General features: G+C 40.5%; 1 protein-coding gene across 4 annotated transcripts in view; it reads right to left on the bottom strand.

Moving 5' to 3' along the window:
* OXNAD1 (oxidoreductase NAD binding domain containing 1) overlaps positions 1–19,010 on the bottom strand; it is a 61,625-nt gene that overhangs the window by 38,123 nt on the left and 4,492 nt on the right. For 2 of the 4 annotated variants that reach the window (XM_060099466.1, XM_060099465.1), the window contains exons 2-4: positions 8,003–8,159; positions 5,833–5,950; positions 5,458–5,521 (exon numbers count right to left, since the gene is read on the bottom strand). In XM_060099466.1, the coding sequence (XP_059955449.1) occupies positions 5,458–5,521; positions 5,833–5,942 (174 nt within the window). In that variant the 5' untranslated portion in view covers positions 5,943–5,950; positions 8,003–8,159. Of the gene's footprint in view, positions 1–5,457; positions 5,522–5,832; positions 5,951–8,002; positions 8,160–15,899; positions 15,951–19,010 lie in introns of those variants that run through there. The other 2 variants (XM_060099467.1, XM_060099468.1) reach the window with 2 other exon arrangements.

Here is a 19,010-nt window from a genome sequence, read left to right as displayed (position 1 = left end):
TTAATCCCAAGGAGGAACATACGTAGACACACAGTAATCAAATTGACAAAAAATTAAAGACAAAGAGAAAATATTAAAAGCAATAAGGGAAAAGCAACAAATAACATACAAGGGAATCCCCATAAGACTATCAGCTGATTTTTCAGCAGAAGCGCCACAGGCCAGAAGGGAGTGACGTAATATATTTAAAGTGATGAAAGGGAAAAACCTACAACCAAGAATACGCTACCCAGCAAGGCTCTCATCAGATCTGACGGAGAAATCAAAAGTTTACAAACAAGCAAAAGCTAAAAGAATTCAGTACCACCAAACCAGCTTTATAACAAATACTGCAGGAATTTCTCTAAGTGGAAAAGAAAAGGCCACAACTAGAAACAAAAAAATTATGAAAGGGGAAAGCTCACCGGTAAAGGCAAACATATAGTAAAAGTAGGAAATCATCCACACACAAATATGGTATCAAAACCAGTAATCATGAGGAGGAGAGTACAAGGGCAGGATATTTGAAATGCATTTGAAATTAAGAGACCAGCAATTTAGAACAATCATGTATATATATAGACTGCTATATCAAAACCTCACGGTAACCACAAATGAAAAATCTGTAATAGATATATACATGAAAAAGAAAAAGGAATCCAAAAACAACACGAAAGATAATCAATCACACGAGAAGAGAACAAAAGAGGAAAGGAAGAAAAAAGACCTAATAAAACAAATCCAAAATTAATAAAATGGCAATAAGAACATACATATGGATAATCACCTTAAATGTAAACAGACTAAATGCTCCAAGCAAAAGATACAGACTGGCTGAATGGATACTGAAACAAGGCCCATATACATGCTGTCTATAAGAGACCCACTTCAGATCTAGAGACACATACAGACTGAAAGTGAGGGGATGGAGAAAGGTATTCCATGCGAATGGAAATCAAAAGACAGCTGGAGCAGCAATACTCATATCAGACAAAATAGACTTTTAAATAAAGACTGTTACAAGAGACAAAGAAATACACTACATAATGATCAAGGGATCAATCCAAGAAGAAGATATAACAATTGTAAATATATATGCACCCAACACACAAGCACCTCAATATAGAAGGCAAATGTTAACAGAAATAAAAGAAACTGACAGTCACATAATAATAGTGGGGGACTTTAACACCCCACTTACATCAATGGACAGATCAACCAGACAGAAAATCAATAAGGGAACACAGGCCTTAAGTGACACATTAGACCAGACAGACTTAATTGATATTTACAGAGCATTCCATCTGAAAGCAGCAGAATACCTGTTCTTTTCAAGTGCATATGGAACATTCTCCAGGACAGATCACATGCTGGGCCACAAAGCAAGCCTCAGTAAATTTAAGAAAACTGAAATCATGTCAAGTATCTTTTCCAACCACACTATGAGATTAGAAATCAACAAGAAAAAACTACAAAAAACACAAACATGTGGAGGCTAAACAATATGCTACTAAACAACCAACAGATCACTGAAGAAATCAAAGAGGAAATAAAAAAATACCTAAACACAAATGAAAACAAAAACACAATGATCCAAAACCTGTGGGACATAGCAAAAGCCGTTCTGAAAGGGAAGTTTATATCAATACAAGCTTCCCTCAGGAAACAAGAAAAGTCTCAAACAACCTAACCTTACACCTAAAGCAACTAACTAGAGAAAGAAGAACAAAACACCAAGAAGGAAAGAAATCATAAAGAGCAGAGCAGAAATAAATGAAATAGAGACTAAGAAAACAGAAAAGATCAATGAAATTAAAAGCTGCTTCTTTGAAAAGATAAACAAATGATAAACCTTTAGCAAGACACATCAAGAAAAAAGGGAGAGGGCCCAAATCAAAATTTGAAACGAAAAAGGAGAATTTACAAGACACCACAGAAATACAAAGGATCACATGAGACTACTACAAGCAACTACATGCCAATAAAATGGACAACCTAGAAGAAATGGACAAATTCTTAAAAAGGTACAATCTCCCAAGACTGAACCAGAAAAAAATAGAAAATATGAACAGATCAATTACAAGTACTGAAATTGAATCTATGATTTAAAAACTCCAGAACACAGAAGTCCAGGACCAGATGGCTTCACAGGCGAATTCTATCAAACATTTAGAGAAGAGGTCCAAGAGGGAGGGGATATATGTATACATATATCTGATTCACTTCACTGTACAGCAGAAACAAACACAACACTGTAAAGCAATTATATGCCAATAAAAAAATTAAATTAAATTAAAATAGGGAAGAGTTAACACCTATTCTTCTGAAACTATTCCAAAAAACTGCAGAGGAAGAAACATTTCCAAACTCATTCTATGAAGCCACCATCACTCTGCTACCAAAACCAGACAAAGATACCACAAAAAAAGAAAATTACAGGTCAATATCACTGATGAATAGAGATGCAGAAATCCTCAACAAAATACTAGCAAACCAAATCCAACAATATATTAAAAGGATCATACACCATGACCAAGTGGGATTTATCCCAGGGATGCAAGGATTCTTCAATATAGGCACATCAATCAGTGTGATACACCATATTAACAAACTGAAGAATAAAATCCATATGATCATCTCATTAGATGCAGAAAAAGCTTTTGATAAAATTCAACATCCATTTATGATAAAAAAAACTCTCCAGAAAGTGGGCACAGAGGGAATCTACCTCAACATAATAAAGGCCATATATGACAAACCCACAGCAAACATACTCAACAGTGAAAAACTAAAAGCATTTCCTCTAAGATCAGGAACAAGACAAGGATGTCCACTCTTGCCACTTTTATTCAACATAGTTTTGTAAGTCCTAGCCACAGCATCACAGTCAAATGTCATTCAGTTCAGAGCTCAGTTTCCTTCATCAGCAGGACTCCAGACAGCTTACAGTTACAGCCCCAAGTAAGAAATATTAACATCATAATATGGTCATTCAGTAAATTCTCCAGAGGGAACCCCAGGCCTAGTCAGGAAAGGACACTTCCGGGCGGGTGAGCGCTCCATTCTGGACCCACTCCAGGAAGCAGCAGGGGCCTTTGGCCTAGGAATCAGAGACCTGGAGCTTCCCTCTGGCCCCAGGCTCTGCTGCCTCTGCTGTAACATGGAGATGCCAAGCTATCCTTAGGCTGCCTCACAGGCTGGAACTGAAGGGCAAATGACACATGGGGAGTTCTGTGCAGTATGCTAGCCGTACAAAGGGAAGGCAGGGTCTGCAGACAAGAGAGGAGAAAGTGGTCTGGCCTGACCAGAGGTGCTGGTCGTTTCCACAAGTCCAAGCTGAGCGCCTGTTCCATGGCTAGGAGCTGCACTCTGGAGGGATGCAGGTGAGCCCCTGATGACCTTACACCACTAAGGTCGTGGTTCCAGACACCACCTGGCTTATCCAGCTCCCCCCACCCCAGCACCCCACTCTCATTCTGTGTGGTAGAGAAGCAGAAATGAGAAACAGAGAAGGAGGGGAGGTGCAACTGGAAAATCTCCCGCCTAGCTGATACCATGGCTGGAATTACCCTGTAATTCTCTAACTTCCAGGCATTATAACTCTCAACTGTTCAATCACATTACTGGAATTTCCATTAACTTTCTGTGCAGTTTTCTTAAACTTGGCTCAAAATAACCCCTCAGAAGTCTCAGAAATTCTGTCCTGTAAAATTTGAATTCAGGGATTGGCAAATTACAATCGACCCACAGGCCAAATCTGAGTGTTCTGGTGAATGCCTCTTATTGGAATGCAGCCACAACAATCTGTTTACATGTTGCCTAGGGCTATCTTCACACTACAAAGGCAGAGTTTTGTAGTTGTAACTGAGACAGGGTGGCCCTGGAAGCCTAAATTACTCACTATCTGGCTCCTTATGAAAAGTTTGCCAAACCCAACTCGTAATTCTACCTGCCTCAAAATACAACAGAAGAGAGTACAGTCCAAACCTGTTAAATTAAATAAACTGCTTTTTCTTCAAAGCTGGCAAGGTTTCACTTAAAAAAAAAAAAAAACTAACAAATCTCACTTTTACAGAGTCAGCATTTTTGCATGTTGAACAAACCAAAAAAAAGCATTTTCAGATTTATCATCAGCGAGAAAAGCATATTTTCCCACACAGCCATAAATCTATTATGCTGAACTACTTTACATAAACTCCTCAAAAACACATTGGCTTAAAGCTGAATCCACAAACACATCACTCTTGGCCCCAAAGCAATTTTCTGAAAGTAGAATAAGCTTGAGGGTGGCGCCTAAATAATACTCTTTTAAAGTACATTCTATTATTAACACTAAAAATTAAACTACTGCGACAATGCAATTTCTGACCATGTTTATAGAAGTGTATAATCCTTCCTTATATGAAATAGGTTTTTAACTGTTAGTTTAAATACACTTACAAAACTAAGCTAAGTATTTCCAAATACGTGAAGAATCATTCAAAAGCAAAATCAAATATCCAACTGACACTTTTAAAAGAAAATGGGGTTACTCACGGAGATAAAGGGTGAGGATCCTTTATTTCCCAGCCCTCGACACCCCTTCGGGTTAGTGGATTAGCCCGTCTATGGTCTGAATATGGAGGAAAATATCTGCACATAGGAAGGGGTAACGAGAGCTCGTCCACCTTCCTTTCTCAGATGTTAGTGCTTTCTCCCTTTTGATGAAATAGGAAGTTGTTCTAAAGTAGGGATAAGAACAAGGACTTTGAGACATGGTGCCAAAAAAAAAAAAAAAAAAAAAAGAAAGAAAAAGCAAGCTACTCATAAAATGTAGGCTCTAAAAGAAGTTCTATCCCTAAAACATAACCTTAAACCTTATGCCTGTGAGGATAGTTCCCTCCATTGCTGCTACACTCCCTTCATCAAAAACAAATCCATCAGGACTTCCCTGGTGGTGCAGTGGTTAAGAATCTGCCTGCCAATTCAGGGACATGGGTTCGATCCCTGATCCGGGAAGATCCCACATGCCACGGAGCAACTAAGCCCGTGCGCCACAACTACTGAGCCCACGTGCCACACTACTAAAGCCCACGTGCCTAGAGCCTGTGCTCCGCAACGAGAGAAGCCACCGCAATGAGAAGCCTGCGCACTGCAACGAAGTGTAGCCCCCGCTCACCACAACTAGAGAAAGCCCGCGGGCTGCAACAAAGACCCAACACAGCCAAAAATGAATGAATGAATAAATAAATAAATAAATAAATCTTTAAAAAAATCCATCCATTCCAAGTTTAAAGGGAACAATTTGAGTATTTTGCTGTCATCTTTTCAAATCAGTTGTCATATACCCTGTTCAGAAAAGTCCTGAAGAGAAAAATAACAAACTTGCCCTGACTGTCTTCACAGGGATCAAGCTCATGTAATGCCCTCTCAGTAAGCCAGTCCTAACTGCGTGCAAACTGCCAGCGAGGAGAACCTGCCCTGGCCCAAGATACAAACCTCCCGGCGAACGACATCTGCAGTTCTCTCCAAGTGATCAGTTTTCCTTTTGGATTTCATTACGCTTTAATAGAAAGTAAAATTAAGTTATTAAGTATTATCCTCCTGAAAATTAATTACACTAGTAATTATCCTGACTATCCAATACCTGTCATACCTGTAGCTGAAAAGCAACAGCATGACCATCCACAATACAATGTAACATCATGGATCCCAGAAAGTGGCCCATGAAAATCTACACATCTAACTAAAGCTTAACGATCCACTGATAGCATGAATATGTAAGCAAGATGTTACGATATGCCTCCCATGATCATCAGCAGGTCAGGTCTTTTTGAAAATCAACCTCAAATGACACTGAAGGTGACAACTCACCTGCTTAGAGTAAGGTGGCGCAAAGTGCTGGGTGTCAGTCTACTCGAAGCAGCCTGAGCGCAGATGGCCCCCACAAAGCCTTGCAGCAACGCAGGAATCACAAGAGCCATGGTGCTTCCTGGGAAACAACAAACTGAAAGTTAAAATATTTTAAGGAAAAGTAGGGAAATATCAGACTATCTTACGGGCCAGTGAAGAAGAGTTTGGATTTTTGTTGCTGACATTATGAGCTGATCTAACAGCAAAACAATTAACTTCACCCTGACAAAATTTCTGCTACTACATACAACTGATTCAACTGATCTCCACAGCACATACGTATGTAATTATTGGTGTTCAAATATTCGTGTTCTCTATTAGTTTCCAACATCTCTGACCAAACTCATGGGACTAATCTTCTGCTATTACAGAAGAGGACAGTAGATTTTATAACTGCCTAATAATTATATTCTGCCCAGAGCACCGCATAAGTCTTTAATATTTCTTGTTAGATAAAGTGAAAGGGGCAGACAAATTTTCTGAGGTTCACGGCAATGAGAATAAACAAACTCCAACTCCATGCAGTCACATAGGTGAGTATCACAAATATCACAGTAAATGAAAAGAATGAAAGAAGCCAGACTCAAAGAAGTCAGCCACACAGAGTACAAAAACAGAAAAAACGAATCTACGCAGTTAGAAATCAAGTTAGTATTTACTCCTGGTGAGGTGCCAATGACAATGTCTTTTCTTTTTTTTTTTTTTTCTTTTTGCGGTATGTGGGCCTCTCACTGTTGTGGCCTCTCCCGTTGCGAAGCACAGGCTCCGGATGCGCAGGCCCAGCGGCCATGGCTCACGGGCCCAGCCGCTCCGCGGCATATGGGATCCTCCCAGACCGGGGCACGAACCCGTATCCCCTGCATCGGCAGGTGGACTCTTAACCACTGCGCCACCAGGGAGGCCCACAATGTCTTTTCTTAATATGAATGCTGATTGCATGGGTATTTTCATTTTGAAAAAAATTCATCAAATCACAGAGAAGTTTTGGGGCAGTAAAAATACTCTGCATGGTACCATAATGACAAAAGTCATTATAAACATATGTCCAAATCCACAGAACATACAACACCAAGAGTGAGCCGTGGTGTTAGACTTGGGGTGATTATGATGTATCAGTGCAGGTTCATCACTTATAACAACTGTCCCACTCTGGTGGGGGATGTGGATGCTGGGGGACGCGATGCACGTGTGGGAGCAGGGGGTGTATGGGGAATCCCTCTACTAGCCCTCAGTTTTGCTGGGAACCTAAAACTGCTCTAAAAAAAAAAAATTAAGTCTTAAAAATTCAATGAAGCAGTCCTCTTAGGATTTATGTACTTCTGTTTATATGTTACACTTCAATAACAAGTTAAAAAAAAAAAAAGCCAGAAAGATTCTCCAACATTTCAAATTCTAAAAACTACTGGCCTATCAGGGAAAGCACTGACTGGAAGTCAAATGATACGTTTTTTTTTTTGCTTCCTATCACTCTGTTTTCCTCTGCCAATTTTTAAATATTTCTTTGCCTAAGATGGCCACTTTTAACACGTTACATTGCCATATATATCTGTCCTTTCCTATCTCAGTTGGCTTGAGAATAAATGAAAATGTATGTGAACACTCTATTTCCTGAGCTCTCTGGAAGGTACTACATAAATTAATTGTAACAAATACAGTGTTAGAAAAATATTCAAGTGAGCTGTGCTGCATTCCTACTCCACATTCATTAATTTAGCCCTTCATTTGACAAATATTTATTAAAGCCCATCACATGGCAGGTCCTGGGGATACAAACATGAACAAAACAAAGACCTTAGGGAGCCTACATTTAAAAGACAGAAACAAGAAATAAATAAAAGTAAGCAAATTGAGCAGTGATAGCAGTCATATGTAATGTATTCAGTTATAACCAAATCATATCAAAAATCCACTGTTTCAATAACTAGTCTTTAGACAAGATAAAAGATCTATTTCTTGCCATGCAGCATCACTGTGGATAAACATGCTACTCACTATTTTTCTCTCTAGTAAATGAAATAAGTATAAGGCCTCTTTCAACTCATGTAAAACTACTACACGTAGTTTTTCTCCTTTGAATGCACTAAACCAAAAATGGTACATAAATCATTGAAAGAAAGAAGGCAACACTTACTTTAGAAGTCCATGAGAGTTCAGGAGTCATTAAGAGTACGGCTGGCTGACTGACTGACAGGCAATATTCTGGTCCTGCATTTACACTGAGACTTTTGGAATATATACCAGTTGGAACACAGACAGTGTTTCCATATACTGAAATTCTCACAAAGTTCCTGCAACGGCAGAGACAACATATACGAACGATGTTGGGGAAAATTAAAAAGCACCGTCTCTTAGAGGCAAAAGGAAAGGCTCATTGTAATCAGCAAGCATCACCGCGGAGCAAGCCGACTCCCAAAGACCCCCTTCCCATTCATTCCTCCTCCTGTTTCCACTTTTCTTGTCTGATTGTCTTGCTGCTTCTCTCTTTCATCTTCCTTGGCCTGTCTGTAACTCCTGCTGCTTAGGGTATCCACCCCATGAACAACCAGCTCAATGGCTGGAATGATACAGTTACATGTCACTTGGGGTCAACTTCCCTGATAAAACTTAACTGATATGTAGGTACATATGGACACCCTGTTCTGCTCAACGTTTTGGACAACTACTGCTACAATAAGTTGTCCTCATCTGAGACACATATTTTAGTGATTATGCTGTTTGAACGGTCTACTGCTCAACTGAACTGGAAAACAAAGAAATGTTAATTTTTAAAAGCTGTTCTCTTTAAAATTCTAAAATCTTGTTTTGTAACAATAGTAACCATGACCAAGAGCGCCACCTACTGGTAAAAAGAAGGGTATTTCACCAAATTGTGTTCAAAGTGCCTTCCAAAGCAATAGGTATTTAAAGAAAAAAAAACCTACCCATATTTTGAAATATGTCCAATGGTTTTATATATTCAATGTAAGTATTAATTAACTATGGAAAATTAACATATATTAAGTAATTTTTTAAAACCATACAAAAAAGAACATCAATGTTTGTATCCTCATAGGCCTTACCTCACCAAGGTTATTTCTAAAACAGAGAAAAGTATCATAAATGCTAAATAAAACATATATCCATTTAAACAGTTAACTGCGGGCTTCCCTGGGGGCGCAGTGGTTGAGAGTCCGCCTGACGATGCAGGGGACACGGGTTCATGCCCCGGTCTGGGAAGATCCCACATGCCGCGGAGCGGCTAGGCTCATGAGCCATGGCCACTGAGCCTGCGCGTCCGGAGCCTGTGCTCCGCAACGGGAGAGGCCACAACAGTGAGAGGCCCACATACAGCAACTAAAAAAATAAATAAATAAATAAAATAAACAGTGAACTGCAAGCAACAGATAATTATGACACTATACATATAAAATCCTGAAGATGCTACCAAAAAACTACTAGAGCTCATCAATGAATTTGGTAAAGTCACAGGATAAAAAATTATACCCAGAAATGTGTTGCATTTCTATACACTAGCAACAAAAGATCAGAAAGAGAAATTAAGGAAACAATCCCATTTACCATCACATCAAAAAAAAAAAAATACCTAGCAATAAACCTACCTAAGGAGGTAAAAGACCTCTACTACAATAACTATAAGATGCTGATGAAAGAAATCAAAGATGACACAAACAGATGGAAAGATACACCATGTTCTTGGACTGGAAAAATCAATTATCGTCAAAATGACTATATTACCCAAGCTATCTACAGATTCAATGCAATCCTTATCAAATTACCAATGGCATTTTTCACAGAACTAGAACAAAAAATTTTTAAATTTGTATGGAAATACAAAAGACCCTGAGTAGCCAAAGCAATCTTGAGAAAGAAAAACGGAGCTGGAGGAATCAGGCTCCCTGACTTCAGACTATACTACAAAGCTATGGTCATCAAAACATGGTACTGGCACAAAAATAGACATGTAGATCAATGGAACAGGATAGAAAGCCCAGAAATAAACCCACACACTTATGCTCAATTAACCTATGACAAAGGAGGCAGGAATATACAATGGAGAAAAGAGAGTCTCTTCAGTAAGTGGTGCTGGGAAAACTGGACAGCTACATGTAAAAGAATGAAATTAGAATGTTCTCTAACACCAGGCACAAAAATAAATTCAAAATGGATTAAAGACCTAAATGTAAGACCAGGTACGACAAAACTCCTAAAGGAAAACATAAGCAGGACACTCTTTGACATAAATTGCAGCTATATCTTTTTGGATCTGTCTCCTACAGCACAGGTCCCCAACCCCCGGGTCGCACAGCAGGAGGTGAGCAGCAGGGGAGTGAGCGAAGCTTCATCCTATTTACATCCGCTCCCCTTTGCTCACATTACTGCCTGAGCTCCGCCTCCTGTCAGATCAGCAGCAGCATTAGATTCTCATAAGAGCACAACTCCTACTGTGAACTGTGCATGCAAGGGATCTAAGCTGCATGCTCCTCATGAGAATCTAATGCCTGATGATCTGAGGTGGAGATGAGGCAGTGATGCTAGCACTGGGGAGCGGCTGCAAATACAGATTATCATTACCAGAGAGGTCTGACTGCACAGAGACCATAATAAATCAACTGCTTGTAGACTCATATCAAAACCCTATCAGACTCCGGGGAAGATGGTGGAAGAGTAAGATGCGGAGCTCACCTTCCTCCCCACAGATACACCAGAAATACAGCTACACGTGGAACAACTCCTACAGAACACCTACTGAACACTGGCAGAAGACCTCAGACCTCCCAAAAGGCTCGCCCCGCACTCCATGCCCCTCCCTCCCTCCCGGCCTGAGTGAGCCAGAGTCCCCGAAGTGGCTGCACCTTTAACCCTGTCCTGTCTGAGCGAAGAACAGACGCCCTCCGGCAACCTACACGCAGAGGCGGGGCCAAATCTAAAGCTGAGACCCGGGAGCTGTGAGAACAAAGAAGAGAAAGGGAAATCTTTCCCAGGAGCCTCAGAAGCAGCGGATTAAAGCTCCACAATCAACTTGATGTACCATGCATCTGTGGAATACATGAATAGACAATGAATCATCCCAAATTGAGGAGGTGGGCTTTGAGAGCAAGATTTATGATTTTTTCCCCTTTTCCTCTTTTTGTGTGTATGTGTATGCTTCTGTGTGACATTTTGTCTGTACAGCTTTGCTTCCACCATTTGTCCTAGGGTTCTCTCTGTCCGTTTTTTTTTAAACTTTTTTCTTAATAATTATTTTTATTTTAATAACTATTTTATTCTATCTTACTTTATTTTACTTTATCTTCCTTCCTTCCTTCCTCCCTCCCTCCCTCTCTTCCTTCCTTCCCTCCTTTAGACAACAAATCATCCCAAATTGAGGAGGTGGACGTTGAGAGCAAGATTTATGAATTTTTTCCCCTTTTCCTCTTTTTCTGAGTGTGTATGTGTATGCTTCTGTGTGAGATTTTGTCTGTATAGCTTTGCTTCCACCATTTGCCCCAGGGTTCTATCCGTCCGTTTTTTTTCCTTAATAATTATTTTTTATTTTAATAACTTTATTATATTTTATCATACTTTATTTTATTTTACTTTAACTTCTTTCCTTTTTTCCTTCCTTCCCTCCTTCCTCCCCCACTCCCTTCCTCCCTCCCTCCTTTCTTCCTTCCTTCCTTCCTTTCTTTCCTCCTACTAATTCTTTCTTTCTACTTTTTCTCCATTTTATTCTGAGCCGTGTGGATGAAAGGTTCTTGGTGCTGCAGCCAGGAGTCAGTGCTGTGCCTCTGAGGTGGGAGAGCCAAATTCAGGACACTGGTACACAAGAGACCTCCCAGCTCCACATGATATCAAACGGTGAAAATCTTCCACAGATCTCCATCTCAACACCAGCACCCAGCTTCACTCAATGACCAGCAAGCTACAGTGCTGGACACCCTATGCCGAACAACTAGCAAGACAGGAACACAACCCCACCCATTAGCAGAGAGGCTGCCTAAAATCATAAAAAGTCCACAGACACCCCAAAACACACCACCAGACGTGGACCTACCCACCAGAAAGACAAGATCCAGCCTCATCCACCAGAACATAGGCACTAGTCCCCTCCACCAGGAAGCCTACACAACCCACTGAAACAAACTTAGCCACTGGGGACAGACACCAAAAACAACGGGAACTACGAACCTGCAGCCTGCAAAAAGGAGACCCCAAACACAGTAAGATAAGCAAAATGAGAAGACAAAAAAACACACAGCAGGAGAAGGAGCAAGATAAAAACCCACCAGACCTAACAAATGAAGAGGAAATAGGCAGTCTACCTGAAAAAGAATTCAGAATAATGATAGTAAAGATGATCCAAAATCTTGGAAATAGAATAGACAAAATGCAAGAAACAGTTAACAAGGACCTAGAAGAGCTAAAGATGAAACAAGCAACGATGAACAACACAATAAATGAAATTTAAAATACTCTAGATGGGATCAATAGCAGAATAACTGAGGCAGAAGAACGGATAAGTGACGTGGAAGATAAAATAGTGGAAATAACTACTGCAGAGCAGAAGAAAGAAAAAAGAATGAAAAGAACTGAGGACAGTCTCAGAGACCTCTGGGACAACATTAAACACACCAACATTCAAATTATAGAGGTTCTAGAAGAAGAAGAGAAAAAGAAAGGGACTGAGAAAATATTTGAAGAGATTATAGTTGAAAACTTCCCTAATATGGGAAAGGAAATAGTTAATCAAGTCCAGGAGGCACAGAGAGTCCCATACAGGATAAATCCAAGGAGAAACACGCCAAGACACATATTAATCAAACTGTCAAAAATTAAGTACAAAGAAAACATATTAAAAGCAGCAAGGGAAAAGCAACAAATAACACACAAGGGAATCCCCATAAGGTTAACAACTGATCTTTCAGCAGAAACTCTGCAAGCCAGAAGGGACTGGCAGGACATATTTAAAGTGATGAAGGAGAAAAACCTGCAACCAAGATTACTCTAATCAGCAAGGATCTCATTCAGATTTGATGGAGAAATTAAAACATTTACAGACAAGCAAAAGCTGAGAGAGTTCAGCAACACCAAACCAGCTTTACAAGAAATGCTAAAGGAACTTCTCTAGGCAAGAAACACAACAGAAGGAAAAGACCTACAATAACAAACCCAAAACAATTAAGAAAATGGGAATAGGAACATACGTATTGATAATTACCTTAAATGTAAATGGACTAAATGCTCCCACCAAAAGACACAGATTGGCTGAATGGATACAAAAACAAGACCCATATATATGCTGTCTACAAGAAACCCATTCAGACCTAGAGACTCAAACAGACTGAAAGTAAGGGGATGGAAAAAGATATTCCATGCAAATGGAAACCAAAAGAAAGCTGGAGTAGCAATTCTCATATCAGACAAAATAGACTTTAGGGCCTCCCTGGTGGCGCAGTGGTTGAGAGTCCGCCTGCCGATGCAGGGGACACGGGTTCGTGCCCCGATCCCGGAGGATCCCACATGCCGCGGAGCGGCTGGGCCCGCGAGCCATGGCCGCGGGGCCTGTGTGTCCGGAGCCTGTGCTCCGCAACGGGAGAGGCCACAGCAGTGAGAGGCCCGCGTACAGCAAAAAAAAAAATAAAAAAAAAAATAAATAAATAAAAAAAATAGACTTTAAAATAAAGACTATTAGAAGAGACAAAGAAGAACACTACATAATGATCAAGGGATCGATCCAAGAAGAAGATATAACAATTGTAAATATTTATGCACCCAACATAAGAGCACCTCAATACATAAGGCAAATACTAACAGCCATAAAAGGGGAAATTATAAGACACTGATGAAAGAAATTAAAGATGATACAAATAGATGGAGAGATATACCATGCTCCTGGATTGGAAGAATCAACATTGGGGAAATGATTCTACTACCCAAAGCAATCTACATATTCAATGCAATCCCTATCAAACTACCAATGGCATTTTTCAGAGAACTAGAACAAAAAATTTCACAATTTGTATGGAAACAAAAAGACCCTGAATAGCCAAAGCAATCTTTAGAACGAAAAACGGAGCTGGAGGAATCAGGCTCCCTGACTTCAGACTATACTACAAAGCTACAGTAATCAAGACAGTATGGTACTGGCACAAAAACAGAAAGATAGATCAATGGAACAGGATAGAAAGCCCAGAGATAAACCCACACACATATGGTCACCTTATCTTTGATAAAGGAGGCAGGAATGTACAGTGGAGAAAGGACAGCCTCTTCAATAAGTGGTGCTGGGAAAACTGGACAGGGACATGTAAAAGTATGAGATTAGATCACTCCCTAACACCATACACAAAAATAAGCTCAAAATGGGTTAAAGACCTAAATGTAAGGCCAGACACTATCAAACTCTTAGAGGAAAACATAAGCAGAACACTCTATGACATAAATCACAGCAAGATCCTTTTTCACCCACCTCCTAGAGAAATGGAAATAAAGACAAAAATAAACACATGGGACCTAAAAGCTTTTGCACAGCAAAGGAAACCATAAACAAGACCAAAAGACAACCCTCAGAATGGGAGAAAGTATTTGCAAATGAAGCAACTGACAAAGGATTAATCTCCAAAATTTATAAGCAGCTCATGCAGCTCAATAACAAAAAAACAAACAACCCAAACCAAAAATGGGCAGAAGACCTAAATAGACATTTATCCACAGAAGATATACAGACTGCCAACAAACACATGAAAGGATGCTCAACATCTTTACTCATTAGAGAAATGCAAATCAAAACTACAATGAGGTATCATCTCACACCAGTCAGAATGCCCATCATCAAAAAATCTAGAAACAATAAATGCTGGAGAGGGTGTGGAAAAAAGGGAACACTCTTGCACTGCTGGTGGGAATGTGAATTGGTACAGCCACTATGGAGAACGGTATGGAGGTTCCTTAAAAAACTACAAATAGAACTACCATATGACCCAGCAATCCCACTACTGGGCATATACCCTGAGAAAACCATAATTCAAAAAGAGTCATGTACCAAAATGTTCATTGCAGCCTTATTTACAATAGCCTGGAGATGGAAACAACCTAAGTGTCCATCATCGGATGAATGGATAAAGAAGATGTGGCACATATATACAATGGAATATTACTCAGCCATAAAAAGAAATGAAATTGAGCTATTTGTAATGAGGTGGATAGACCTAGAGTCTGTCATACAGAGTGAAGTAAGTCAGAAAGAGAAAGACAAATACCGTATGCTAACACGTATATATGGAATTTAAGAAGAAAAATAATGTCATGAAGAACCTAGGGGTAAGATAGGAATAAAGACACAGACCTACTAGAGAATGGACTTGAGGATATGGGGAGGGTGAAGGGTAAGCTGTGACAAAGCGAGAGAGAGGCATGGACATATATACACTACCAAACGTAAGGTAGATAGCTAGTGGGAAGCAGCCACATAGCACAGGGAGATCAGCTCGGTGCTTTGTGACCGCCTGGAGGGGTGGGATAGGGAGGGTGGGAGGGAGACGCAAGAGGGAGGGGATATGGGAACATATGTATATGTATAACTGATTCATTTTGTTATAAAGCAGAAACTAACACCCCATTGTTAAGCAATTATACTCCAATAAAGATGTAAAAAAAAAACCCCATCAGTGAGTGGTAAGTGACAATTAAGCTGCATCTAGTGGCAGGCTTTATAGTGGCAAGTGAGTTGCTGTACTTCAATTGTACAGCTGCATCTAGTGGCAGGCTTCGAGTCAGAATCCGACACTTATTTAGTCCACGCGTGGCCCACCCATTATTTTATTTACCACTTCCACTGTGCCTCTTTCCCACACTGCGCACTTGTCTCAGTCAGAGTTTTGGTAAGCCCACAAGCTAACCCTAGCCAAAATGCATAAGAAACAAACGTCTCTGGAGAGCTTCTTTGAAAATGGGGAAAGACCCAATGATGAGATGGCAGAAGACTCTCAGACTGCCAACAGAAAGAAAGCTGGATTTAAAAGAAAATACCAAGAGTCCTACATAATTACCGGTTCACTGCAACAAGTTATTCACATTCTCCAAGCCTGCTTTTGTGTAATACGTGGCAACCGGCTATCCAACAAAGCCATGAAACCTTCAACTGCTTCGCCACACGGAGACCAAGCACCCTGCATTAAAAGACAAGCCTTTGGAGTTTTTCAAAAGAAAAAAACATGAACACAAAGAACAGAAGCAATTATTGAAGGCCACCACTTCATCAAATGTGTCTGCACTGAGAGCATCATTCTTAGTGGCTGACCACATTGCTAAAGCTAAGAAGCCCTTTATATTGGTGAAAAGCTGATCCTGCCTGCTATTAAGGACATCTGTCATGAACTTTTAGGAGAGGCTGCAGTTCAAAAGGTGGCATGTATTCCTCTTGCAGCTAGCACCATAACTAGATGAACTGATGAAATAGCAGCAGAGGATACTGAGACACAATTGTTAGAGAGGATTTATGAGTCACCGTGGTATGCAATCCACGTTGACGAGTCTACTGATGTTGACAACAAGGTAACAACGCTTGTTTTTTGTGCAATATATTTTTCAGAAGGATGTGCATGAGGCTAAGTTATGCGCACTTTTGTTGCCAACCAACACCACAGCTGCAGAACTATTCAACTCTTTGGACTTATCGGGACATATCAGGAAAACTGAATTGGTCATTTTTTAAAAATTATTTAATTAATTTACTTTTGGCTGCATTGGGTCTTCATTGCTGTGCACGGGCTTTCTCTAGTTGTGGCAAGTGGGGGCTGCTCTTCGTTGTGGTGCATGGGCTTCTCATTGTGGTGGCTTCTCTTGCTGTGGAGAACGGGCTCTAGGCGCACAGGCTTCAGTAGTTGTGGCACACGGGCTCAGTAGTTGTGGCTCGCAGGCTCTAGATCACAGGCTCAGTAGTTGTGGCACATGGGCATGTGGGATCCTCCTGGACAAGGGCTTGAACCTGTGTCCCCTGCATTGGCAGGTGGATTCTTAACCACTGCGCCACAGGCTTCAGGGAAGCCCTGAATTGGTCATTTTGTGTCAGTATGTGCGGACGGAGCACCTGCCACAACTGGACAGCTTTCTGGTTTCACCACTTGGGTCAAAGAGGTCGCTTATGAATGTGAGTCTACTCACTGTGTCATCTGTAGACAAAGGCTGGTTAGCCGAAAAATGTCACCTGAACTTAAGGTTTTGCAGGATGTGATTAAAATTATCAACCACATTAAAGTACATGTCCTTAACTCACATCTGTTTGTGCAGCTCTGTGAGGAGATGGACACAGAGCACACACGTATTCTCTTATACACAGAAGTGAGATGGCTTTCTAAAGGTAGATCACTGGCCACAGTTTTTGAGTTACAAGAGCCGCTCCTGAGATCTCTTTTAGAAAAACAGTCACCACTGGCACTACATTTCAGTGACACAAATGGGCTGCAAAACTTGCTTACTTGTGTGACGTATTCAACCTGCTCAATGAACTCAATCTGTCATTTCACAGGAGAACGACAACTGTGTTCAAGTTGGCAGATAAAGTGGCTGTATTCAAAGCCAAACTGGAATTATGGGGGCGACGAGTGAACATTGGGATTTTTGACATGTTTCAAACATTAGCAGAGATTTTGAAAGAGACTGAGCCAGGGCCTTCTTTCTCCCACTAGTGCATGATCACCTATCTCAGCTTTCAAAAGAGTCTGAGCATTACTCCCCAACCACAAAAGACTCCCGAACCAGGAAGGAATGGATCCGCGACCCATCTGTGAATAAGCCAGGTGAATCGACTTCATCCGTGCTAGAAGAGAATCAACTGCTTGAGACCGCAAATGACGGTGTCCTTTAAAGTATGTTTGAGTCGACTTCAAATCTCCATACATTCTGGATTAAAGTCAAGGCGGGATATTCTGAGATTGCCACAAAAGCACTGAAAAGCCTGCTTCCATTTCCAACATCCTATCCTTGTGAAGCAGGGTTTTCTGCAGGGACAGCAACCAAAATGAGATCACGGAGTAGAGTGGACATAAGCAACACACTTCGGGTGTCCCTGTCTCCCATCACCCCAAGATGGGACCATCTAGTTGCATGAAAACAAGCTCAGGGCTTCCACTGATTCTGCATTAGGGTGAGTTGTATAATTATTTCATTATATATTACAATGTAATAATAATAGAAATAAAGTGCACAATAAATGTAATGTGCTTGAATCATCCTCAAACCATCCCCTCACCCCACCCCACCCCACCCCACCCTGGTCTGTGGAACAACTGTCGTCCACGAAACCGGTCCCTGGTGCCAAAAAGGTTGGGGCCACTGTCCTAGAGTAACGGAAATAAAAACAAACAAATGGGACCTAATTAAACTTAAAAGCTTTTGCACAGCAGAGGAAACCATGAACAAAACGAAAAGACAACCTACAGAATGGGATAAAAAATTTGCAAACAATGCAACCAACAAGGGGTTCATCTCCAAAATATACAAACAGCTCATACAGCGCAATATCAAAAAATCAAACAACCCAATCAAAGAATGGACAGAAGATCTAAATAGACATTTCTCCAAAGACATACAGATGGCCCAAGACACAATGAAAAGATGCTCAGCATTGCTAATTATTCGAGAAATGCAAATCAAAACTACAACGATGTATCACCTTACACTAGTCAGAATGGCCACTATCAAAAAGTCTACAAATAATAAATGCTGGAAAGGGTGTGGAGAAAAAGGAACCCTCCTACCTTCTTGGTGGGAATGTAAACTGGTGCAGCCTCTATGTAGAACAGTACGGAGGTTCCTTAAAAAACTAAAAATAAAACTACCATATGATCCTACAATCCCACTCCTGGACATATATCCAGAGAAAACCATAATTCAAAAAGATACATGCACCCCAATGTTCACTGCAGCACTACTTACAAAGCCAAGACATGGAAGCAACTTAAGTGGCCATTGACAGATGAATGGATAAAGATGGCGTATATATATACAATGGAATATTACTCAGCCATAAAAAAGAATGAAATAATGCCATTTGCAGCAACATGGATGGACCTAGAGATTTTCACACTAAGTGAAGTCAGACAAGGAAAGACAAATAACCACATGATATCACTTATATGTGGAATCCAAAATATGATACA

The sequence above is a fragment of the Mesoplodon densirostris genome, chromosome 5, assembly GCF_025265405.1.
Source record: "Mesoplodon densirostris isolate mMesDen1 chromosome 5, mMesDen1 primary haplotype, whole genome shotgun sequence".
Taxonomy (NCBI): domain Eukaryota; kingdom Metazoa; phylum Chordata; class Mammalia; order Artiodactyla; family Ziphiidae; genus Mesoplodon; species Mesoplodon densirostris.
The sequence above is the reverse complement of the archived record's forward strand: the minus strand, read 5'-3'. Positions and strand labels throughout refer to the sequence as shown.